The sequence below is a fragment of the Desarmillaria tabescens genome (genome assembly GCF_030435595.1).
Source record: "Desarmillaria tabescens strain CCBAS 213 chromosome Unknown EV420scaffold_199, whole genome shotgun sequence".
Taxonomy (NCBI): domain Eukaryota; kingdom Fungi; phylum Basidiomycota; class Agaricomycetes; order Agaricales; family Physalacriaceae; genus Desarmillaria; species Desarmillaria tabescens.
In genome coordinates this window covers 17986-42477 of record NW_026848498.1, presented here as the reverse complement: position 1 = coordinate 42477, position 24492 = coordinate 17986, and the positions used below count along the sequence as shown (strand labels likewise).

Sequence of the window (24492 nt, the reverse complement as noted above, 5' to 3'; positions counted from 1 at the left end):
GGTCGGTAGCAAAAGGCTTCTCTAAAATCCTTCTTTTTTCGCTACGAACACAGCGCTTCAGCAGTGAAAATCAAATATTATGCGTCATGGTTGCGTGTCATCAATAACCGGCAGTGACGATGCACATTTAGTCTTGTTCCGGTCCTGATGCCGAAGATGTGGGAAAGGCAAAGCAAGCTGTTTTTGATGTCTACAGCATCTCTTTCCACAACCACTACCATCTCTTCAGGATACACGAACGACGTGTCGATGTCGAAGATCTTTACCTTGGTCTTGAAGGCGGCAAAAAAGCCAATTCCCTTTGTCAAAAAGAAGGGCGTTGAGACTATTACAGTGCCTCTGGAATATCTAAAGGTACATGGTCACTAGGGTTCAGCAGGTAAAATTTGTTGCTAATGATTATCTAGGCAGCTTCTGGGTTAATCCCGGTGCCTGCCCTTGGACCAGCAACGGATATTGTCCTGTCCATCTTGAAAAAGGTGGATCAGAGCCAGCAGAATACGGGGACCGCCCGTGAAATCGTAAATCTGTGCTTGAAGGCTCATGTCACTCTATCCGAGCATCTGCAGAGCGTAGAAATCACGCCTGCCTTATTGGACAGTATTGGACAGTTTGAAGCGTGCGTCCTTCTCTACCTTACTTAGTCATTACTTTTATCTGGGTGTGCTGGTAGGGATTTGCATGATGTCCAAAACACTGTCGAAGAGTATGAACAGAAGATGTCGATTGAACGAACGCTCTATTCTAAATCATACAACGATGAGTTGCAACGCATCGAAAAACGGGTCAACAGTACTCTGTCGCTTTTCCAAGTAAGCAGTACAGCACTCTCCTGATTCGAATGTCCTTTTACCGATTGCTTTAGATCAAGAAGTTACTTTCGCTTGAAGAAACCTGCGCAAAGATTTATGCATACCTACAGCACATTGAACAGAATGCTGGAGAGAATAGCACATCCCTACAGCGTATCGAACAGAATACTGTGGTGCTTATGAATCGCTCTGAACCTGCTCCGAAGCCCGAAGAACCACTGGTAGATGTAAGCTTTCCCGACGAAAACTGAAAGGGGTGTTCATGAAACCTGTAGATCGTGCGGAGAAGCCAACTCACTCTCTGCGAAGAGATCACTCGTGGTTCAGGGTATAACCTTCAAAGAGCAGAAATGCATGGAAAGATCGTTACAATCAAAGTGTTCACAGGCTGTAAAGCGAAATCGGTACGAAACCTGTGTCCTCATTCTAGGCTGTTGATGCTAAGTCATTGCTAGACGTGGGAAGCGTCAAATACGTTGGACTTGAAAGTTATGTACGTGGCATTAAGTTTCTGCACGTTTTGGTTACGTAGCTGTTCTGTAGGCATCCCAATCTACCTCACCTTATCGGAGCTTCAAGTTCTGATGAGCGGGGGGCGCCGTTCTCGGTGTATGATCTCGGTACAATTACTTCCTACTTGCAGTGAATTCCCAATTTACAGAATATACAGATATTAAGTACGGTTTTGACGATGTCATCCCGTCATGGTCGACGATTGATTCCGATATCATTCTCTATTCTTTGCTCGACAAGATGGTGTGTATAAACGAGACCTGTGATCAGCTGTTCCACGTTCTTAAGACTGAGTCAACGGGTTAACGATGTAGACGTAGGTGACAGTTGTTCGTATCGTTTTTATGTACTCATTTTCACCCAGAGCGGATGGACTCATTTGTGCGAACAAACAAGTTTGTTCGCTCCGTTTGACGAAGTAGTAAGCACGACAGTATCCTTGTTGATACTCATAACTGAATGCCATGATACAGGACTGTGATCTTCTTTATGATGCCCGCGGACGATTCATCCTCTCACTCCCTGGACCGGAAGCGGCCAGCTCCTCAACTGCCTTGGTCTCCCCTGCGGACTATGCCATATTTGAGTTTGTGATGGGTGACAACCGCCATAACGCTGAGGTTGGTACTCCTGTTTGCTTGGCTTGAACTGCTTGTTGACAGCGCGAATGCAGGTCATTAGAGTAAATCACGTCGGTTTTTGTCTATTATCCACTGACCAACCACTTACTTAGACGGCAAGCGCGACGTTGAAGACACAATATCCACCAAGTTATTATTTCATATGGAGCTGTGATCAAACCTCGGCGGGAGCTTGTTTGGCAGACAACCAGTGATTATGTCACGGACATACGTAAGATCTCACAGAAATATGGCATTCCTACCGACCTACCTTGGAATACAGTGATCCAGGACTTGTTTTCGGATGTAGGTCGAAAGCCCCGGCCTAGGCTTTTGGTAGTAGAATACTTAGAACATATATGGTCACTTTCAATGCTGGACATTCTTGCTGATGACGCGCATGTACTGTGTAAACCTCAAGTGTTATGTTCAGGACTGGGTACCGAGGCACAGCGCTGAGCATCCATTAGCCTTGATGGGAATTTTGGGTTGCGCGTCTGCTGAGCAATTCTAGAGCGACGACGAAAGGCACTTGTACAACTGTGGTATCATGTCAAGTTCGCAGCTTCAATCTTCTTCAGCCTTCCCCCCCTACACACACATTAGCGTCCAACGTCGCATCCACAAGAGGAACTTCGTTCTCTTATACTCGTACATATAGCCCGGGTTGCGCGCATATTATATTTCTCATGTCAAAGACATATATGTGGAGCAGTTCAGTAACTCAAGTTAAATTGCACAACGCAAAGCTTACAAGCAATCATACCGCCTCCCCATGGCCAACATCCTCGTCTTGTACCAGCTCAGCCATATCGGATACCACATTATCTTCTGTTGTACAATCTCAGCGGGCGGCAGCCAAGGGTGAACCGACATGTATACCTCCCATCCGAGTCCAAGGCGCTGATGAAGACGACATGGGGGATGAATTGGATGAAGGGCATTTCTTAAGGCCCTTATCGAAGCGTTCGAATGTAGATGACATAGAGCCTGTTCTCGTCAACATTCTCCAGCGAAAATTATCATACAGGTTGAACCAGCTCCGAGTCGAATTCAAGTTACTGCCTTTGTCAAACTCTCTTGCACACACTCTTTCCTCCGACCCAACTTCCAGTTTGTTATACAACCCGACCCCAGAACTTGTCCCAACCGCTGCGGTTGATTGGTTGATGAGTTATGCAGTGGCTTCATATATCTGTTGAGATAAAGTAATTTCTCGTTTCTTTGCTGGGGACTCCAAGAGTCATAACTGAAAAGGGTGTTATCGCATGTTGACTCGCATTCGAGTATGGTACTATCTGTACACTTGTACTGCAAAGTCAGACCGGGACCCTTAAGCATTGTATGTCCTGTAGTACCTGGCCAGTGGGAATAGTCTCGCAAACCAGACTCAACGGTCCGTATGAATACGTGAGTCGTTCAGTGGATGTATAAATCGTCGTTCAGCTTCTAGATATATTGCCCTACGGCTTCCAAAGTGACGAAGCGGGACCTCCAACTCCCGCTGTGAGGTACACCGCGCTCCCGTTCTGCGCCATGTAAAAGCAATCTTCGAGGCGCACGCCGACCTTGCCCTCGATATACACCCCAGGCTCGTCGGAGAAAGTATGACCTGTCTGAAGAACAACCTCGCTCCCGCCATTCAAGTACGGATCCTCATGGACCTCCAAGCCAATTCCATGTCCAAGGCAGTGCGTAAAGTACTCTGTATTGTTGAGAGCAGGTTATTTAGCGCAGCGGTACGTGCCAGAACTGGGGATGAAGGTCAAGAGCTGAAAAGCCTTGACCTTCGATCTCCCCCGTAATACGGTACAATTACATAATGTACGTGACGAGTAGTAGGCTGGGAAGGCGTCTCTCAACATGCATACCCCGTGAGACCAAGGAAGAGTCTCGTCGCCTCGTCGACGCGCTTGGCGACTACACCTGCATGGGCAGTCCCAAACGCGATATTCTGCGCTGAGTGCACAAAGTTCCATATTTGGAGATGGATATCAGGGATGGTGGAGGCGGGGAGAGCGAGTGTGCGTGTGACGTCGCTCCAGTAGCCGTGTAAAGAGTCGAATAAGGCAAAGTCTTGTGGGCGGAGACGGCGATCTGTGCCGCTTCCGTGGGGGAGGGCGACGTTTTCTGAGCGGGGTGAGATGGATTAAGTCAGGAAAGGATGGGCGCGTACCTCCGAATAAGGTAAGGCATCCACCTTCTTTTAATCCGGCGTCGGCGAGGGCGCGTGCGATGAGGTTTCGGGCGTCGGACTCGCGCATGCCAATGTGCATTTGTTTGTGTGTTTGTCGGATAGCTAGAAGGATCGCCTGTGTAGGTCTGTGAGTATCTCCAGTTACATGTAATGAAAACACGCACACCTCGTTGGCACACTTGAGCAACTCTAGCTCTCTCTTCGACTTGCGTTCTCGCAACTGCCTGATCTCTGGGGGAGCAGCAATCACCATAGCTTTTGGGAACGCCGTTCGCAGGCCATCGACGATGAATTCTCCCGTGCACAAACACCGTTCCTTCGATATCAGGTAGTTGTTCGTATGAAACCTCGTCCTCTATCCATCCCACCCACTTCACATCATACGGTATAAGGAGCCACCTTGCGCGTGCGCCTTCGAACTTTAGCGTAAGACCGTCATCTAAGCAGAGGCATCCACGATAAGCAGCAGAGGTCTCTCAGAGAGGTGCCAGTGCGAAGTCGAGACATTGGCGTAGTACAGAGCGCGTGCACCGGGCTCAGTGATGTATGCAGAGGCGTTGAGGGCAGTGAGAGTCTCGCCGAGGATAGAGAGGCGGGTGTAGAACTCGGAAGCAGGGAGTAATGAGAAGACGACTTGCTTGCCACTTCAAGCTTCACTAGTCACTCCCAGTGAAAATTCCGTCGAGCCGGTTTGAGCCAAATCAAGCTGCAAAGATTATCATGTAGCGTAGTCGAGCCGGATCAAGCGGCGTCGTACAAGAAAGCTTCGGACTATAAACCTTCTCCTCTTTCCATCAGCATATCCAAGAATACCAGGGCAGAATCTCTCTGAACCTAACGGTTAACTAAAATGCGCCGAATTTTGCGAGCGCAAATTGGCACAACTTCAAGTCAACGGTTCCGACCACGTGGATGTCATCCAGTGACGCGATTAACGCTTCTTCCCCTTCTACCACCATCCACGTCGCGTTCTGGCCTATTCGCTGTCCTCATTGTCGCCCTACACCCAGATCCTGTATTATCGCAGGACATGGGTTCGTACTTGCTCTCGTAGCCTCCTACTGTTGGTCTCTTACCGACAAGCTGATGCGAAGACTTGCAAACATGAGGCTACAGATTGAAAATGCCGCATAAAGTGGATATATGCGCCATGTTTGGACACCTTTAGCAGCAATACGTCTTTGGAAATCCCGTTTGAGCAGAAAGATATCTGGATCTCTGAGGTACGTCTCATTGCGCTCTTGAATGTTTTTCTCTTGACACTTAGAATGTGTACAGTTGCTCCATATGCCGTCTAGGCATAGCTTCGGGTGTGGTGATGGTACGTTCTGTTCTATATGTGTGTATTCCTGGACTCACTAATCTAATCTTATACAGGTCGTGTTTGCCATCGTTCCCGCTGGCTTTTATTTCGTGAGTAGTCCTGGAATCGTCTTTACCGTCATTGTGTACTGATATAACATTTTCTAGGGCTATCTATTTCGGTACATCTATCTTGACGTCGGGAAACACGGTTGAGGTATCCGAGCGGGACAGAGCCAGCCGTGGACGGAATGGGAAGGATGCTACTACTTAGCGTAGTACGTACTAGTAGCAATCTGATTCTATGCATATTAATAGCAATAAAATCGAGCCAAAAAGCCTAATGGAACCCTATGACACCGACATACTGAGCTCGAAATGGCTCGATTTGAGCTGGAAAATGGTTCACATTTCGAAGCCACAACGAGCGGAATGGAGCCCCATCGACCATTTCTCTGGGCTTGATTTGGCTCAGTGTGGCTCGACCGACTTTTCACTGGGAGTCACTAGTCAGTGGGTAGACGCGATGGGTAAGGGTAAGCTATCATGCTGTCACCAACGCAAGGCAGAGAAGGTACCATCCCCTTCGTTTAGCCTGGGGCGGCGACGACGCTTTCAGATCCCGTAGAACAAAGTCAAGTACCGGCCCGAAAAACCTGTCGGGATATGCCGCAGATACCGGACCGAAGTATCTCTCCTCTTCTTTGTTCACCATGGCTTCGCTGGCAACCCCGCTCCCCAGACTCAGAGCAACCAGAATCATCTATTTCTACTTCAGAAAAAGTCGCGAGATACCCAAATCCCAGCTGTCCAACCCTATCGGTGGCGACGGCGTCCACCAACGGCGACTGGCACGTCATACTATTACTCGCTCTCTCTCAGTATCGCGTCGACAGGACAGCGTTTAAAGCTAGCGGAGTTGTCGGATACATTCAAGTGTTCAAAGTTTGCGAAAGTGACACTCTTTCCGTCTCTTGTGGAATGAATTTACTAATACAGTTTAATCCTCTGGCCGAATTCCGTACAGTTCTTAGCAAATTTATTTAGGCAGAATACCCCCAGTACAAGTTACAACACAACCATACATCAAATGGCTAACACACCGACATCGTTCGCAACATCTGGGAAGTGTCAGATGAGCTCGACTTGAATGTTATGTATGTGCGAACCGTCTAGATTCTGCATGCTATGGCTGATATCTATTCCATAGACATCCCGCCTTATCGGAACTCATAGTTCTGACGACCAGACTCTGTGAATACATAGATATCGAGGACAGCGTTAAAGGTGCTATCTCGTCGTGGATGAACCAGGATGTTGACGAAATCACGTATATGCGTATATCAAGACCCGTAATCTGTTCCACGCTCTTACGATTGAATCAACAGATTCATGGTATATTATCCGCCTGCATTGGTTTTCTGTACTCATTTTTGCAACCAGAACGCACTGAATACTTCGTCGGAACAAGCTAAGTCAATCAAATGTCCAGCCTACGGTGCCCAACTGGCGTCCCAACGATAGGAGGACACAATCGTAGGACGGAATCGTCTTCATGCCAGCTTCCTCAAATATTAAGTAGTATTATTACTTTCCTTTTTATTCGACAAGTGCTCGCGCCTATCTTCAAGTCAGTTCTCTTTCTCGTCTTCCTGAGTATAGTTGGAGTTAACAACTGAAATTTTAGGGAAGCTTCCCGAAGGTCGCGAGGGTGTACTTCGCAGGAGACATGGCAATACATCCTAATGTAAACTTTAGGTCGGTAGTAGAATGTTTCAGCGCTTCAAGAGTGAAAATTGAATGTTATGCGTCATAATTGCGTGTGATCAATAACCGGCAGTGACGATGCATATTTAAACTTGTTCCGGTCCTTCTGCCGGAGATGTGGGAAAGGCAAAGCAAGCTGTTTTCGATATCCAACAGCATCTCTTTCCACTACCACCACCATCTCTTCAGGATACATGAACGGCGAGCCGATGTCAAAGATCTTTACCTTGGTCAAGAAGACGGCGAAAAAGCCTATTCCCTTTGTCAAGAAGAAGGGCGTTGAGACTATTACAGTGCCTCTGGAATGTCTAAAGGTACGTGGTCACTAGCGTTCAGTAGGTAGCTATTGTTACTGACGGTGATCTAGGCGGCTTCTGGGTTAATCCCAGTACCGGCCCTTGGACCAGCGACGGATATTGTCCTGTCCATTTTGAAAAAGGTGGATCAGAGCCAGCAGAATACGGTGACGGCCCGCGAAATTGCAAATCTGTGCTTGAAGGCTCATGTCACGTTATCTGAACATCTGCAAAGCGTAGAAATCACGCCTACATTATTGGAAAGTATTCAACAATTTGAAGCGTATGTCGTTCTCTGCCTTACTTAGTCATTGCTTTTATCTGGGTGTGCTGATAGGGATTTGCATGACGTCGAAAACACTGTCGAATATTACGAACAGAAGATGTCAATTGATCAAATCTTCTATTCTAAATCATACAGCGATGAATTGCAACGCCTCGAAAAACGAGTTAACAGTACTTTGTCGCTTTTCCAAGTAAGCAATACAGCACTCCTCTGACTTACTCCTTTTACTGTTGTTTCAGATCAAGAAGTTACTTTCGCTTGAAGAAACCTGCGCAAAGATTTACGCATCCATGCAGCGCAACGAACAGAATACTGTCGCGATTTATGCATACTTGCAGCGCATTGAACAGAATACTGCAGCAATTTATACATACTTGCAGCGCATCGAACATAATACTGTGGTGCTCATGAATCGCTCCGAACCTGCTTCGAAGCCTGAAGAACCACTGGTAGATGTAAGTTAAGCCTTCCTGACAAAAACCGAAACAGGTGCTCATGAAACCTGTAGATCGTACGGAGAAGTGATCTCACTCTCTGCGAAGAGATCATTCGTCATCCAGGGTATAGCCTTCAAAGAGCAGAAATGCATGGAAAGATTGTCACCATCAGAGTGTTCACAGGCTGTAAAGCGAAATCGGTACGAAACCCATGTTCTCATTCTAGGCTGTTGGTGCTAAGCCATTGTTAGACCTGGGAAGCGTCAAATATGTTCGACTTGAAAGTTATGTACGTGGCATTAAGGTTCTTCACGTTTTGGTTACATAGCTGTTCTGTAGGCATCCCAACCTACCTCACCTTATTGGAGCTTCAAGTTCTGATGAGCGGGTGGCCCTGTTCTCGGTGTATGATCTCGGTGATATAAATACCTTCTGCTTGGAGTGAATGATTAATTTACAGAATGTACAGATATCAAGCACGATATTTTCAATGTCATCCCGTCATGGTCGGTGATGGATTTCGATATTCTCGGTCCTTTGCTCGACAAAGTGGTGCGTATAGAAGATACCTGTGATCAGCTGCTCCACGTTTTTACGACTGAATTAACAGGATCACGATGTAACAGTAGGTGACAGCTGTCTGCATCGTTTTTATGTACTCATTTTCAATCAGAGCGCATGGAATCATTTGTGTGAACAAACTTGTTGGTTCGCTCTGTCTAACGAACATGCAGCAAGCACAACAATATCCTTATTGATACTCATAACTGAATGCCATGATACAGGACTATTATATTTTTTGTGATGCCCATGGCCGATTCGTCCTTTCATTCTCTCCGGCAGCGGCCAGCTCCTTAACTGCCTTAGTTTCTCCTGCGATATTCGATTTTGTGATGGGCGACACCCGCCATAATGTTGAGGTCGGTACTCGTGTTTGCTTGGCTTGAACTGCTTGTTGACAGCGCAAATGCAGGTTGTTAGAGTAAATCATATCGGTTTTTGTCTATGCTTGAATTTGTCCACTGACCAACCACTTAGGCAATAGGCGCGTACCTGAACACACGACATGCACCAGAATCTTATTGGATAACACTCAAGTGGTAATAGTGTGATGATTGAACCTGCGGGAGCTTGTTTGGCAAACAACCAGTGCTTATGACGCGGACGCACGTAGAATCTCACAGAAATATAGCATTCATACCGACTTACCTTGGAATGTAGTGATTCAAGACTTGTTTTCGGATCGTAAACCAAGCTTTTAGTAGTAGACTACTTTGTATATGGCAACTTTCAATATTAGACATCCTTGCTGATGACGCGTATATGTAAACCTCAAGTGTTATGTTCAGTACTGGGTACTGAACTCCAATCTTTCTTGCTGAACTCACGAGGGAACACGTAGGATATGGAGACGTTCCGTACAATGCTTGGGGGAGAAACGGTAACCCTAAGAATCTACTGAAGCCACGGTGATCACAGGACAGATTCAGCAGTGTTTTTCTATTTCAGAGGATGCCCTACGCTAGGACCACGAAACCAAAGATTACACTAGAGCACAATCCCATCATATTCATACAAAATCATACGTCTATCTGTCGAGTACAACGTGATCACACAGCTTGTGCTTCAAACATTGCACTACAACAAAGAGAACTATCAGCCACTGCACCGCACCAAGAACACAGAAGCACTCACCCTGAAGGACAAAAACGAGATTTCACGTTCCCAACTCTGTCGTACCAAACCTCCTACCACCCGCCCCGCCCGTCGTATCCTGTATGGACGGGGCTCCTAAGAGCCAGCAAAACCGTCAGATATCATCATCATCCGAATAAAACTCATCCTCATCCTCCTCATCCACCGACGCCAAATTCGTAAAATCAACCTTATACCTCAACAACCCCCCAATCCCTTCACGAACTGCTCACCCTCCTGCGAGCGATTCGTCACAAACTCGAGGTTTGCGCCAAACTCTTTGTACTTGTCGGCGAACCACTCGAGGAGCATTTGGGGTTCTTCGGATTGTTCTATTTCGAGGCCGGTGGATTTGTTGAGGAATTTGGAGCGGTCCTTGTCTTGCTCTTTGTTGTGGTAGATAGTGTCCTCTGTTGGGGGAAGGGGGGTTAGTGGAGAGGAATAAAGTGGGTAGGTGGTAGGTTGCGAACCTCCAGCGGCGTTACGAAGGATGTAACGCGCAATATCTAGATTCTCCCATACGATCAGAGTCTCGACGGCTCCAAGTTCGAGAGCCTTGAACTTATCTTCGATACCAAAGCAGTACTTGCCCGTATCTTGACTAATTTCGTCAAAGTACTTTTGAATAAGCCGTTTCTCCTGAACAAATTTGACGTTTGCAAGAGACTCTGCAGCAAGTTCTATGGTCTAAAGAACACAATCAGATCCGTAATTCTCCCCACCAAACAACCAATCTCACTTGGTTAGATCCATTCTCCTCACCATAACTAACATCCACAACTTTAATAATCTTAGCCGCCAACTTCAAATCGAACATATCACTCTGATTCAGCTCCGTCTGGAAATCCGTGCTTCCCGCTAACCCGGGGCCCATGACGTTGACTTTATCGTTGGTGATGAAATGCTGCGCCGCCAGTTCCGCACGTAGTTGTGCTTCTTCTCACCACGAAGACGAGAGAAACGCAGTGCGGACTGACCTCCTCAACCGTGCTTCTTGGGGAGGTCGACGGTGAATTTATGGATGACCTTGCGAGTGTTTCTAGCGAGCGTCTCGAAAAGGGTACCGTTTCCATCCATGTCGATGAATCCAACCCGAGAATTGGACTCGAGAAGTTCCAAGAGGGCTTCGGTGTGGAATTTATTGTTGCAGAAATAGAAGGACCGGGATAGAGGTCGAGTGATCAGGATGCTTTTTTCATTTTATTGGGGGAGGTACGTGTTGACAGGCTTGTGATATCCAAAATCGAACGAGACGTTCTTTTCCTTGCCTTCGCCTGTTAGAATCGTGCCGATGAAGAGCACGAGACCGTTGGGAGGGTCTCGGTTGTAAAGCTTGAGACGCTGTTGGGTACTGGTGATGGCTGCGAGGACGGAGAGGCTATTGACTCGAGATTTGATGTTGGACGCTATGCCGTATTCTTGCGTTAACATGGCAGACGCTCAGGATATTTGATCCTGCAGGGTTGCTTAATACCCGCACCATGGTTGCGCAGACGAGAGAACAGACCTTTGAGGGAAAGATTAGGCTGATTGTGGATGTCCCTGCTCTGAAGAGTAGCTCAGTATCGTAAGAACAGGCAAGCAGGAAGGAAGGACGTACCCTCTATAGTCTGGCGTTGGCGAGGGCGCGTACGATGAGGTTATGGGCGTCGGACTCGCGCATGCTGATGTGAATTTGTTTGTGTGTTTGTCGAATAGCTAGAAGGGTGGCCTTTGGGTGTATTTAGTATCTCCAATACATGGGAGAAAAGCATGCACGCTTCGTTGGCACACTTGAGCAACTCCAGCTCTCCCTCCGACTTGCAGTATTCTCGCAGCTGCCTGATCTCTGTGGGAGCAGCGCTTACTATACCTTTGGAAACGCCGTTCGTAGGCCATCGACGATGAAATGACGAATATTCCCATCTACAAATACCGTCCCTTCGATATCAGATAGTTGTCCATATGGAACCTCATCCTCTGCCCATTCCACCCACTTCACATTAGATGGGATAGGGAGTAATCTTGCACGCGTGCCTTCGAACTTGGGCGTAAGTACCGTCACCCGCGCAGAAGCATCCACGATAAGCAGCAGAGATCTCTCGGAGAGGTGCCAGTGCGAAGTCGAGACATTGGCGTAGTATAGTGCACTTGCACCAGGCTCAGCGATGTATGCAGAGGCGTTGAGAGTAGTGAGAGTCTCGCCTAGGGTAGACAGGCGGGTGTGGAACTCGGAAGCGGGGAGCGGACCGAGGTGCGAGCAGTGCGACAACGTTTTGCTGACCACTATAGGTAGACGCGATGGGGAAGGATAAGCTAATCAAGCATGCTGCCACCAACGCAAGACAGAGAAGGTACCACCTCTTCCGTGTAGCCTGGGACGCTTCGATCTTGCTTTGGAACGAAAGTCAAGTACCGGCCCGAACAACCGAGAGGCTCAGTCTTTGGGTCGAACCCTCCCAATTTGTCAACTCCTCTTCTTGATCTGCCACCATGACTTCGCCAACCCCGCCTCCCCCAGACCCAGACAAACCCGAGACCTCCACGTCTACTCCAGAAAAACTGTCTGAACCATCAAAGCCCGAAGAATCGTCGGCGGAACCAACTCTAGCGGCGGCACTTACCAACGGCGACTGGCAGGCTATCTTTTCGCAGCACAACGCGTACTACATTTACAACACCGTCACCGCGCAGACGGTGTTAGGCCAAGGCCGGCCCTGGTGTTATCCGGATATAGTTACTCTAATAAACACGCCAAAATAACGCGTCTCTTCTTGTGACATCGTCCTGCAAATATCATACCGTAAACTATGCTACCTGTACGTCTCGACCATTAGACAGTGACCACCATCCTTATCCGTCGAAGTGTCAGGTGTTGAAGGCTTCCGTCCACGATGTGCGGTACTCTGCAGCACTTTTATGGCGTCAACTTAGTCAACGTGTGCGGCGACAAAGGAGTGATACATGTGGGGTTTTCTCCGCAGTGGTTGAAGAAGCGCGTACTCTGTTAGGTTTGTGCATCTGAGTATCTCCTCTTCAGGGCTAACACGAAGAGTTAGGAACAGCATATATCTTTTCCGACGTCTTTGCGAATACTACGAGTACAATTCCGAATTGCCAGGCAGCACCCAGGATAGCGCAGACGATGAAGACGCAGATAATAACGCCTTTGAGGGGCCTTTGAACACACCCTTATAGAATGTTTGAACATATTCGGAACCGCGGGCGAAACTAATTACAACACCACTGGAGGCGGCCGACATACAAGGTGGAAAAAGGTCGGCGATAACGACAACGACAACGACGGGAGACGGGGCAGGATACAACAGTTCTTTGGTAGTGGCTCTGAAAAGAGAACGGGGATGCGAATGTCGTACGCTGGTGCTGGATACCCCTTGACTCTGCTCCTGTGCGTGTATGTTGTGCTTTCTCTCCCACTGTACGTCTCAAGTATGTCCTCCGCCAGCGCCGAAGACTCGTCTGGTCGGACAATCGTGTGGAATATCTACACACGATGCAGAACCCCACCTCGAACTTCCATTTGATCTGGAAAAGAGGTACGTGTGATCAGGCTCTCCGTGAATATCATCACTGACTATCAAACCAGGGTTCTCAAAAACATTCTCAAAGTGAGCGGTGCTACATTCGTTCGTTGTGCATCTCTTCATCTTTACTAGTCAGAATGGCTACGGGATGCACTCTCAGAATTGGATCTCTCTTGCGAGAAATTAACGTTTATTGGAAATCCTCTCCCGAGGAAGGATCCCCAAAGACAGAAGGCCAAGTCGCGGGTAGGATTGAAGCCAATGCTTCGCATCCAGGCCACAGGAACATTCGGTAGCACCGAGGTGCGTTGGCCTGATCCTCTAGATTTTTGTTGCATGACAACAGAAAACGTAGATGGACTACCCGAACGACCGAGACGTCCTAGAAACCTTTGATTGCGCTCAAACCATCAGCTTCAGGTTTGCCACTCTGCACATCTCCATGCGTTTTCTAATGTCGAATTTTAGTTATCGGTTCGCTCACATCTCTCGAACGCTGAGAGCACTGCAGAGCTCTACAAAGACGTTGCTACGAATTGACGATGAGGGCCTGCTGAGTCTTCAGTTCCTTATGCCGTCTCCTTCACCCAAACTAGGGAAAAGGGATGAGGGCCCAGCGGCTTTCATAGAATTTCGTGTGAGTCTGCAGATAGCCTTTCTCGTCCTTGGGTCAATTGTCATGTCAATGTTCAGCATTGGACGATGACTAACTTGCCTCGGAGCTGTGTGCTACACATGGGAGACGTTGAGAAGGGGAATGTTCGTCATCCAAGAACTAGTGGCCGGTACAAACCCTATCTATCGCCCAATATTCAGGTTTTTTTGGGTTTTGATTTGGACTTGCCCTTTCCTGTCGGTTACAGAGAAAGGCCAGGCAGCTGGCCGGCTTCGATTTCTTGCAACTGCCTTGAAAGTCAGTGATCCGTAATCCCCACTAGTCCTTTCGCCATCCTTTCTCTCAGATGACTATATCCTGCGACAGGTAACACCATTCGCTCGTTACCGTTGTCCTCCAAACATAATCTCTGTCCTTTCCCCTGTCATGCAGACGCATCAAGAGCCACATCGACTAATAATCATAATCCCTTCCGTCCTTCCTCAAGCTCAGGTCTCATTGTTTCTGGGAGAGACATTTATTCAAATGAATCGGGATCAAAGCGCGGTATCCTACTAAGTAGTGCATTCGGAATTGCAATTCTATGGAATTTGAGCAGTAAAATTGGACCCTAAACTCAAACACCCACAGGGATACTACGGAAAGGATATATAGGCTCACTCTGCTCTGTCTCCTCCCATGATGGTGGTAAGGAGGCCCATGCTTGAATCGAAGCCTGCTCCGACATGTCTTGGCTTGACACCACCGCTGCAATCCTATCCTTCTTGACAATAACCTCAATAATCTGGTATGGTGTAGAACCTTTCAAATCCTGCGCACTGACATCCGCACCGTGTCTGAGCAATAATTTCAAGATGTCATTCGCAACACTTGCCGCCCCCTTCGGATACCGCCTGCGAATATAAAGGGGACCCTTGTCACGAGCTAGAATATGCAGAGGTGTCATTCCTTCCTTGTCGCATGCATTGACGTCCAAACCGGCCGGACATTCAAGCAGTACCTTCACGGTCTGAACGAGATTCCTGAAGAATCGGCTTTGCTCAACCAGAATGTGCAGAGGTGTTTTGCCATTCGCATCTCGGGCATCTGGTTTCGCACCACCATCCAGAAGCGTCTTTAGAGCATCGTTGTCTGGCATCTCGTTCATCATCAGAACATGAAGGCATGTTTCTCCGTTCTTGTTTGGGATGTTCGGATCACCGTGATTGGCAAGGAGGACCTGCAGAATATGCTTATCAACCCACTTACACCTTGACGCGCAATGGAGAGCTGTTTCTCCTTGAACATCACAGATGTTTGGATTTGCACCTTTCTGAAGGAGCAACTGGATAGGTGACTCTGGGTGGAGACGGTCTTGCATGAACCTGTGTCCCACCCCTAGTTGGGCAATATAGTGCAACGCTGTGCGACCATCTTTATCGACAGCGTTGACGTCTGCTTTTGCCTCGAGAAGCAACCGTATGCAGCTGTATCCGTTATCAGCGACTCGAAGACGTTTGAAGAGACGACCGGCGGCGTAATGGAGTGGTGTCCGGCCAAATTTGTCACATTCCGTGAGGCTAAACCCAAAGCTGCTAGTGAGCAGGTGGCCCATAACATTAGAGCAATATAGACCGGCTGCTATGTGCAATGCCGTAGGGCCTCTAATGTCGGCTTTGTCATTGTCACTATTTGGTATAAGCTCGAGATATTCCCCGGTAAACTGCAAGCGACAGTACTCACTGTGACACGCTTGGAATAGGCGAAGTCCTCATAGACAGCATTGCAAGAAAGCTTCGTGTCAAGGTCTCTAATTCACGGTTATCCCCATTGTCCGCATTGTACATGTGTAACAGGCAATTAGGACCCCGAATATATTCAGACAACTCGGGACATGGATCAGGCCCTTCGGCCCTCTTTTCAAGCATCGACAAATGCTTGAAGCATGACTGAAAAACTGTGTGGTGTGCGGAAGGTAGAGAGCGGAATGCGAAAAGGGACAGATGTGGAGCTGAGTTCTTGGTCGAGAGGTTCACCAGAAAATCTTTCACAGATGTGTGAACGAACTGTATGGTGGACATCGTTTTGGAATCCTTGTCCTTCGATTGCGGAGTAGCGGTAAATTCAACGAGATGGGCACAGTCCGAAATTAGATCGTTGCAACTTGTTACCACCATCGATGGGTCCCAATAATCCGACATTTCATCGACCGCTATGGCGTGACGAACCAGCTCAGTGTTCAACGGAGAGCTAGCGCATATCAGCCATTGAAAGATGCCTTGTACACGTTTTTGACGCTTTTTGTCTAGATGGTATATATAGTCAAGAGACCGAATATAGGTCGCAGCTAGACTTCCCGGCAGCTCCTGCAGTGACGTTCGAATGTCGTGGTCGGTGCGCTGTTCGGAAAGGTGTTGAACCTGCAGTCGCACCCAGAGGAACCTACGCAGAAACTACAGTCAGTATCTCTGCAGATAAGGGAGGATTTCCTTAATTACATTCCCTCAGCGTTGTCGGTTAGTGTCTTGATGATTTCCTCCCGGAGGGAGAGGTCTTTAATCTTGATCACTGGTCCGAAGTTTTGGATGTGATGTCTGGCCTGGTCCTGACCAGCAGTGACAATACACTGTTGTATATACTGTTTGATGTCCGGATTTACGTCGCGGTCAGTCACGGTCACCTTTGTTGATCGGAGACTTCCTTGGAAGGCTGGCTCGATGAGTGGAGCGATAGGGCGAGTCGTAACCAATATCAACGCCTTGCGAGACAGTGAAACCAGAACCGGAAGTAGTTGCTGCAAAGCAACATCCGGACACTCATCAAGCGCATCGATGACAATATAACGTTGACCTGGACCTTCCAACACAATGTTGAGCAGAACTGCTAGATCTGAGACTGTCGCAGGAAGGATGTGTTCGTCATACAGAGTCTTCATAGTCTGAGAGTTGGCCGAGAGGAAGGACGTAAGCTGATAAAGTATTGTTCCCAAAATGTTTAAAGGATTGATTTTACTCGGCTGATCACGTTCGCAATAGAAATAGGCAACTGCGATGTTGGTCTCGACGCTCTCCATGGACTTGAGATCGTTTATGATGACAGAACTAACAGCGTGAAATTCAAGTAAGCTTGTGGATTCAACAATATCCCGGAATTCATACTTACGCTAACACTGTTTTGCCTATTCCGACTGCGCACAATAACGGGTGAGTTTGACTCGAGAAACAAGTAATCCAATGAGCGCACGTTTTCCGCTAACCCATAGCAGATGCAATGCGGGGTCAATTGTTCCGGTTGGACACTTCCGCCAGAACTGATAGGACTGGTTGCGTAAGAGCCATTGTCCCGGCGCTGGACGACCAGAACTTAATATGGCTCTGTAACATTCGTGCTTGTCTTGATACTTGATATGGGGCATTGTCTTGAGGAATCTTTTCTTCGTGTGTTCTATAACTGTTCTCGTATCGGAACTACCATGACGGACGACTGGACGCACCCAATTTAGCTATCAACTTTTGCTCGTCCTTCCTCCTGTCCTCTTCTCGATCTTCCTTGATTTTCTCGCGCTCATTATGTTCCCTAACTTGTCTTTCGAAGGATACATTATAATGCAACTTCTTTGTCGCTGCCTTGAAATTTTGAATCACCGTATCTAAGCTCTCAGTGCTCCAGGGGTTCATGGACTGTATAAGCAAGATAAAAGAGGCTGATGATGAAGAGTGCATTAGGAGCCAAGTTCATCCAGAATCGTAAGCTGGAACGTACTTCGTGGTTGTTGCGCCTTATCGTAGAAGTAGTCGTTTACATTCTGGCACACGCTCAAGACCGCTCCATATACATCTGCTAGGGCCTGTGGCCAATTTAGTAGCTGGGACACGGAGTTTTGAGTGCCATACCGTCTGAACATAATACGAGTCCCGGTATAATAGGGTAGCATATTGGTGGTAGGAATGGAGTTCCTGAGAAATATCCTCCAGAACTGAAATAATCTTGTTGACGTAGTCTGAGTGACCGGACATAGCCTAGAGCAATAAGCCATATCATTAACCATGAGAACTTGAAGTGCAACAGGAAGATGGCCAACCTGGATGATGAATCTAATGCATCCCCAAACTACTCCCCCAATTTCCGGGTGCGAGGAAACCCCTTGATCTATGGCGGTAAAAAATTGTCGAAGAGGTTCAATGATTTTCGAGTTCCAGTAATCCACAGATCGATGCAATTTACTGGCGCCTTGATAATTATTCTGTCGTTCTCGAATGAAGTCGACAATTTTCTGTGGATCAGATGCTTGAAACCATGGCGACTCGGGTTTGACACCGAGATTGTCGAGATGTTTCTGTAGAGCGAGTTCGAAGGGTGTATTGCGTATCGGTGGGTGAGGTGTAGGGATTCGCGACTGCCAGGGCAAATCAAGATCAGGTAACATCATGGTTGTAGATGAGGGAATTCACGGTCCACGGAGGCACGACAGATGGCCGAAGTAGCTGTGCATAGGCGCCTACTACATTTGCCGGGAGGGCGCTTAAGAGATTGCGAGCAACAGAGTTTACTACTGGCCTGCAGTTTAATTGCCAGCGACCTAGGCCAAATTTATTATAGGGCGCCCGCCGCCTAGCAGTACTACAAAGACTGGAGACAGATCGAGGAAAGCGTTGAAAGGTACGAAAGCAGCCTCCGGTGCCACCGAAGTGTACGTTTTCCGATCCGATTCACAGTGATCCAGCAACCTTTCCTGTCCGTGTTGTACACAAATCCCTGTAACTACAGGGGAGCCATTTGTGTGCACAGGTCAGGGAATGGTACTATACATCCTTGCTGTGGTGAGTCAGCCATCTTGTGACGCCTCTTGTGACTGCCTGGTGCGTGATTATGTGAGCAGTCGAGCTCGCTGTCGCCTTCGATGTGCTAGGGTCCTTAGGCACTGTGCCCGACAAGCAAAGTGATACTACAATCGAGCCAAAAATAAAATCCAATACAAAAGTAACTATAGGGCTGCCTTTCTTGTCACAGCCGGTGATAGGAACCACGTGCATCATCCCTTGATTACAGTTGCATCATATTCGCCCTCCGTGACCGTTATGTGACACCCAGAAATGGAAATAACCAGATGAACTAGCTTGCGGTGTTGCGACTGCAGCCTATTTACGCATGTAATTTTGCAATCTAAAGTGTTTTACATGCATACTGAGATATAGTGAGCGAGCGGACTAAAACTACATGTTGACACTAATGCTACGCGGTGCAATGATATGGAATATAACTTATGGCATAAGAAGCAACGGGATTCTAAACAGGACTTAGTCACAGCACTGTACCTGATGGGCATGCATGATGAGAAGGCCAAACCCTATACCCAATGCCTTAGGCTCTAACTTACAAGCACACTCGTGGGAGCTAGATAAAACCTTGAAGATTGCACTGACACTGAGAACACTTAGCGCGCTCGCTAACTGTGATGCGCCATACCTGAAAATCCGGGGAAATCCTTAAGCGAGCTGACAGATATCACCGGCACGAGCTTGGGCAATGGGCTTTGGCCGAAGTCCGCGAGCCCGCATTCCATTGTTCTGAGTCCCATTGTTCGAAGACTCACCTGTTGCCATGTCTATGAGAAGCCTCTGTGAATCCAAGAAAGAAGTCCTGAATGACATATGCCAGAACTGATAGTTCCATGCACCTAGACCTGTCGGTCGCTAGAGAACAAGCCCGCGGGTGTCAGGAGAGCACCTCTTGGCACGCGTTTAGCGAGCTCACTATAGAAATGAGACTAAAACTGGGAAGTCCGACTCAGATGCTCAGTAAGGCAGCAGTGGCAACGTGCTATGCATGTAGGAGTCTGGGTACTGCATGACGTTTGTAATTCTAATTCCTCTGTAGTATAAGTAGGCTGGTTACAGTAGGTAGAGGCAAGTTTTGAGCCCCCGAGTTCCCGTGCATGCGTTGAAAGGCGGTACTGTAACAAAGGACCAGTTTGTGACTTTAAGCTGTGTGTAGAATTAGCGAGCTCACTCAGAGAAATACAAGATACCCTTTTGATAAGACTTTTGAGAACTTAGTCAGAGTGAATACGAATCAGTGACGCTGTTTCTGTTCTGTTAAGTGTGATAAGTCTGTTCGGAGAATGTGTTGAAGTGGAAATCTGAGATCTGTTCTGTTCTGTTCTGTTCTGTTTCAGTCTGTTCCGTGTCAGTTCTGTTCGAAGTTCCGTTTCTGAATCTGATTTCTGAGCGCTTCTGAAGTGTTCTTGAGTCGAGATAACCTGCTGGAGTTAGTTGGAGAACCCCTACATACAGTTGTGTAGCGAGCGGGCTAAGTCAGTGCTTGCCTGTGGTGTTCTTTTAGCGAGCTCACTAAAGTTTCGGTGTGTATTGCCTCTGTTTCTGTTGGGATCAGTGTCCCTTGCATATTATAACTCAAATCTGCCTTGAAAGTTGCGTCGCGCCAGTGAACGACCTTCCTGTAAAAAGTTCCTAGACTTAGGAATTCATTAGAGAAAGCTTAGCTTCGCTAAGAGCGCTGAGAATAAGAGAAACTCTTCGAGATATTGAAGTATAGTTGGATTGCATTAGAAATAATCGCTCCCCCTAGAACTTACGAGGGTGATTGTAGTTTGTGTAGTTGTGTGAGTGTGTGTGTGGGTTTTTGAGGTTCGCCTTTTAGCCTGCTCACTATTCCACAGGTGCCCACAGCCAGCCTCATCAGTGGGCGCTAAATCACGTGGAAGTCCAGTGGGGTGGCATCAAAGAGAAATTGTAATAATCACAAGTCCCTACAGAGCTTGGAGTATTTTTTTTCCAGTTTGCAAGGTCAATAATTTTATATTTATGAAAAGAGTGTAGCTAAGAACATGTTATACCACTACTAATTACTAACTAAGAATAAGCTGATAAATATATGTAGGCTGCTATTCTCTCATCAAGCAAATGTCGGTCCCAGGGCAGCAGCACCAGCAGCATGACGTGCCAATTATAGCGGCCAGCCCAGTCAGGCGATAGTCATGCCGCCGCCATCAATAGTCCTAACTCCGCACCTCTTGAGTTGCAATGTGCGAGGTCGAACTCATAGAGTGGTGAGGTAGCATAGTGGCAGCAGTGGCAAGTAATCGATGGAAGATGAAGGCGGCGGCGTGCATCGTCATCGCCAGTGATGGTGGTGCGAGGGTGAGGAAGAGAGGTGGCACCTTGAGCGAGTCGAGCTGGCCTGTGGTCATGTGTTAGTTCATTAAACGGCTTCCTCTTTAGGACTCATGTGATGGCTGTGCAAAGGGCAAATATGCAACAACTCTTGATTACTTTTTCCCATGCTTCTCATCCTCTTTTGCAAAATCTGATCCCATCCTATAGCTCATATAAAAATAACATTGTATTATTTAACATGTAGATATATGGAGTAAAAGAATATATCTAGTCATTCGATATGTAGATAAAATATGGTGCCGGTGGGCAGGACATATCGACGGCGGCGATCGGGAGACATGGCCAAAAAAGGGGATCATTGCACTGCCGTAGTGGCGGGTGTCAGGATAGGGAGTGGGCATACGGTGGCTACCACGTTGATCAGCAGATAGCAACAGGGGCTTCTGTGATCGTGCAACCATGAATTTGGGCACGTCTGTTATGGTCTCAAGTACCCTTTAATGGCCAAAAAGATGTGCTTTCCGTTGTCGTCGCCCGCCATCCGCATCCTGACCTCCCTTGCACCCTCTTGCCCTTCTGCACCTCTCCAATACACTTTCTCCCCCTCCATCCCTTGGCCGCTATTTTTCGTGACTATGCTTCATTCTAAAGGTCTCCTCCCTCATGCCATTGCTGTTTACCTCCCTGGCCGCCACCGCCGTCATTGTCCTGCATATGGTGAGGGAAAGAAGTGGCACAGCCACTCGATCACTCTGCGGTTTCACGGACCGGAGCGATTGAGTGAGTGAGTGGAATGAATACCGGAGATGCATCCTCTGCTCCATTCCTGCATCCCGAAGGCCCGAGAATCATCGGAATGTAATGATATTGTATTATACAGTATAGCTCTATACTTTCCTATATATTAAATAAATCCCAGCCTTGATTAATATGCATTTTATGGTTGAAAAACCACATTTTGGTTCATTTGCTAGCATATACTCATTGTATGCTGTTCTATACATTGTAGAAAAGAATATGGTGGGTTGCATATGCAAGATTATGTAGTATACTACCCAAACAAAGTGTCCGATCCACAGCGATCTTCTCGTAGAAACATCGTTACTCACTTCATTGCTTAGAAGAACTGTTAGAAATTCACCCTCAGTGCACTTTCATCTGACCAAAATAAAATTGTATCACGGCTTCAGGGCAGGCACATTTTCAAATATATACTACTCAGAATAGATGAAATCCATGGTTTTATTGACTCTGTATTCTCATTTGAACATGTACTCGTAGTTCCTGATGATCGGAGACAAAAACAGAGTACAATAAAAAGGAAAAGTCAAAGCACATCTATCAGGTGGCCAATGGGAGTCAAGGCGGCACACAATGGGCATACAACGGCCGAAAGTAAGTCCAAAATATATTTTGCTGAGAATACATCAAATGTAAATACAATTTGACAGGGCCCTATAAATTGTATTTTGACAGCTCCAGTAGTTACCGGGAAAATTGTACTTTCGGTTCCCCTGTAGTTACTGGGATAAATTGTATTAAATGAACAATACAGCCTCAATACAAAAGGGAAAAAATAGAGTGCGAAGCGGGCAATGACGAGCAGGAGGGGCGGAGCGTAGGGCGTAGCAAAGCATGGGAAATCCGAGCGTGACAACTCTAATGTGGCTGTGCATGAGCTGAGCACTTGTGCTACAGGCCATTCCCTGAGCTGTGTACAAATCCTGCTCCCTGTAGTTACAGGGATTTGTGCACAAGCCCGTCCCCTGATGCTACAGGGCATTTGTGCACAAAATGGACGGTATAGCCTCGATCCAGGAATTCAGATGCAAGCAGGGTTGAACTTACCATGAGAAAACTTTAGCTCAATCCTCAAACATGTTACCTACTAACACCCGGCATTGAGCACCAATCAGCTGGGTATGCTGCATATCTCCGTGCATTTTCTGACATCAGTTTTAGTTATCACTTTGTCCACATTCCTCGAACGCTGCAGAGCTCTACAAAGATGTCGCCGCGGATTGACGATGGGGGGGTCTGCTGACTCTGAGCCTTGAGTTCCTTATGCCATCTGCCTCGCCCAAACTAGGAAAAAGGGACGATAGCCCAGCGGCTTTTATAGAGTTTCAGGTGAGTCTGCAGATAGATTTCTTCATCCTTGGCTTAATTGTCATATCAGTGTTTTGTGCTGGATGATGACCGATTTGGGTATACATACTCGCACGATATTCTTTATGAATACGACAAGCCGGCCAAAACTATATTTGTCGGGTGGGGCACCGTGCGAATGTTTCCCCGTCCTATTTAGACCTCAGGTCAGTCATTCACCTAACATTTGTGTGAACGAAGGCTATGTACTGCACATCATGCTGCAGAATGATTTCAATACAAGGTCCAAATCTTATGTTAAGTGTCTATTGCCTACTTGCATCGTCCATGTGGAGCGTGTCTCAAGAGACACAACAATACATCTGATATAAGTCCTACTAGGCCTGTAGCAGTGGGCTTCAGCTAACATCAATACTAGGCATCATAATTCCATCGTCAATTACTCTGGTGCCAGTGCACACACCATTTTGTTCGACTCGGACTGTCTGTTAATAGGGAGACTCTAGATCTTTCATAGCGTTAAACACATCCGTTATGGTAAATGGGTGTCGATACTCGAATCTATCCACTGACCAAGCATTTAGACGATAAATCGGAACGCATCATATCCAATGGAGGATCCATTACACAGGTGTTTGAGGACACATCTTCTGCAGTGTCTCCATGCCAAGCGTTAGATGCAACCTCGGCGAGAGCTTTTTTGGCAGGCAGCGGCTAAGATCTCACAGCAATGCGGCTTATTCGTATACTGTAATACCTACTTTCACCAGCCTGTTCGTCGATTCCATGCTGCCGATGAGCTTACACCGTGCCACCAATGCAATGGATATCAATGAGAGGAGTTAACTCTTACACATGCCATCTTGGATAACAGCATTGCACGCAAAGCCATGTCTTGAGGAAATCTGTGTTGATTGTGGGAAGCGTACTTTGCCCACAACTGGAACCACTCATCACCACGACAACGACATCCCTTTTGTCCAATGTTCAATCTACCGTCGGCACATTTATCTTCGTTACGAAGAAAAAGTTGAAGAGTTATTATTCAAATCTTACTCCACTGATGATAATCTTCTACGGGCACTATGCAAATCTTGTGAAAGATGGAGATACAATCGTGGCGGGATGGTTCGAAATGGAAAGAGACCTGTAAAGCGCCGATAACTGGCCATCAGATAGGTGTCCCCCCACACCCAGGAAGTC

The 24492-nt window shown here is 47.3% G+C and overlaps 8 protein-coding genes across 8 annotated transcripts; 4 read left to right on the top strand and 4 right to left on the bottom strand.

Moving 5' to 3' along the window:
• Nucleotides 1-186: 186 nt before the first annotated feature.
• EV420DRAFT_1654213 (uncharacterized protein) lies at nt 187-1972 on the top strand (the record flags this gene model as incomplete). Its single annotated transcript, XM_060478799.1, has 10 exons — nt 187-354; nt 408-619; nt 674-812; nt 866-1039; nt 1088-1216; nt 1268-1305; nt 1356-1432; nt 1483-1568; nt 1690-1746; nt 1799-1972. The coding sequence occupies 10 exons, from the start codon at nt 187-189 to the stop codon at nt 1970-1972; spliced, it is 1254 nt and encodes a 417-aa protein (XP_060321645.1).
• Nucleotides 1973-3501: 1529 nt separating this feature from the next.
• EV420DRAFT_1771225 (peptidase M24, structural domain-containing protein) lies at nt 3502-4395 on the bottom strand (the record flags this gene model as incomplete). The annotated part of the gene is made up of 3 exons (XM_060481088.1): nt 3502-4075; nt 4122-4257; nt 4309-4395. 3 exons carry the CDS (start codon nt 4393-4395, stop codon nt 3804-3806), a joined length of 495 nt encoding a protein of 164 aa, XP_060321644.1. The 3' UTR covers nt 3502-3803.
• An 890-nt stretch (nt 4396-5285) lies between these two features.
• On the top strand, nt 5286-5660 carry EV420DRAFT_1654210 (uncharacterized protein; the record flags this gene model as incomplete). Its single annotated transcript, XM_060478798.1, has 4 exons — nt 5286-5365; nt 5421-5463; nt 5520-5555; nt 5613-5660. 4 exons carry the CDS (start codon nt 5286-5288, stop codon nt 5658-5660), a joined length of 207 nt encoding a protein of 68 aa, XP_060321643.1.
• Nucleotides 5661-7405: 1745 nt separating this feature from the next.
• On the top strand, nt 7406-9423 carry EV420DRAFT_1754628 (uncharacterized protein; the record flags this gene model as incomplete). Its single annotated transcript, XM_060480488.1, has 12 exons — nt 7406-7525; nt 7579-7790; nt 7845-7983; nt 8033-8248; nt 8302-8430; nt 8482-8519; nt 8570-8646; nt 8691-8782; nt 8841-8855; nt 8904-8963; nt 9016-9150; nt 9204-9423. 12 exons carry the CDS (start codon nt 7406-7408, stop codon nt 9273-9275), a joined length of 1305 nt encoding a protein of 434 aa, XP_060321642.1. The 3' UTR covers nt 9276-9423.
• Nucleotides 9424-10040: 617 nt separating this feature from the next.
• EV420DRAFT_1623858 (50S ribosomal protein L30e-like protein) lies at nt 10041-11356 on the bottom strand (the record flags this gene model as incomplete). The annotated part of the gene is made up of 7 exons (XM_060475973.1): nt 10041-10122; nt 10152-10335; nt 10396-10612; nt 10665-10829; nt 10850-10897; nt 10934-11114; nt 11142-11356. The coding sequence occupies 7 exons, from the start codon at nt 11354-11356 to the stop codon at nt 10041-10043; spliced, it is 1092 nt and encodes a 363-aa protein (XP_060321641.1).
• Nucleotides 11357-12397: 1041 nt separating this feature from the next.
• On the top strand, nt 12398-14360 carry EV420DRAFT_1488809 (repair protein Rad1/Rec1/Rad17-domain-containing protein; the record flags this gene model as incomplete). The annotated part of the gene is made up of 11 exons (XM_060470657.1): nt 12398-12601; nt 12771-12915; nt 13103-13313; nt 13356-13387; nt 13425-13461; nt 13512-13533; nt 13582-13752; nt 13805-13869; nt 13918-14086; nt 14143-14208; nt 14313-14360. 11 exons carry the CDS (start codon nt 12398-12400, stop codon nt 14358-14360), a joined length of 1170 nt encoding a protein of 389 aa, XP_060321640.1.
• Nucleotides 14361-14418: 58 nt separating this feature from the next.
• EV420DRAFT_424268 (ankyrin repeat-containing domain protein) lies at nt 14419-17798 on the bottom strand. The gene is made up of 6 exons (XM_060482044.1): nt 17538-17798; nt 17288-17488; nt 17207-17231; nt 16543-17145; nt 15788-16486; nt 14419-15732 (listed from the first exon to the last, which is right to left on the bottom strand). The coding sequence occupies exons 1-6, from the start codon at nt 17764-17766 to the stop codon at nt 14682-14684; spliced, it is 2808 nt and encodes a 935-aa protein (XP_060321639.1). The 5' UTR covers nt 17767-17798; the 3' UTR covers nt 14419-14681.
• A 3241-nt stretch (nt 17799-21039) lies between these two features.
• Nucleotides 21040-22032, bottom strand: EV420DRAFT_1488807 (uncharacterized protein; the record flags this gene model as incomplete). Its single annotated transcript, XM_060470656.1, has 5 exons — nt 21040-21244; nt 21337-21381; nt 21675-21813; nt 21861-21888; nt 21949-22032. 5 exons carry the CDS (start codon nt 22030-22032, stop codon nt 21040-21042), a joined length of 501 nt encoding a protein of 166 aa, XP_060321638.1.
• Nucleotides 22033-24492: the final 2460 nt, after the last annotated feature.

What these genes read in the sequence shown, in the direction of transcription:
- EV420DRAFT_424268 (XM_060482044.1), bottom strand. Translation starts at nt 17,766, where the DNA reads ATGCACTCTTCATCATCAGCCTCTTTTATCTTGCTTATACAGTCCATG. An exon ending in GCTATGGGTTAGCGGAAAAC is followed by an intron (nt 17,232 to 17,287) that starts GTGCGCTCATTG and finishes TATTGTGCGCAG; the next exon opens with TCGGAATAGGCAAAACAGTG. An exon ending in ATAGGCAAAACAGTGTTAGC is followed by an intron (nt 17,146 to 17,206) that starts GTAAGTATGAAT and finishes TCACGCTGTTAG; the next exon opens with TTCTGTCATCATAAACGATC.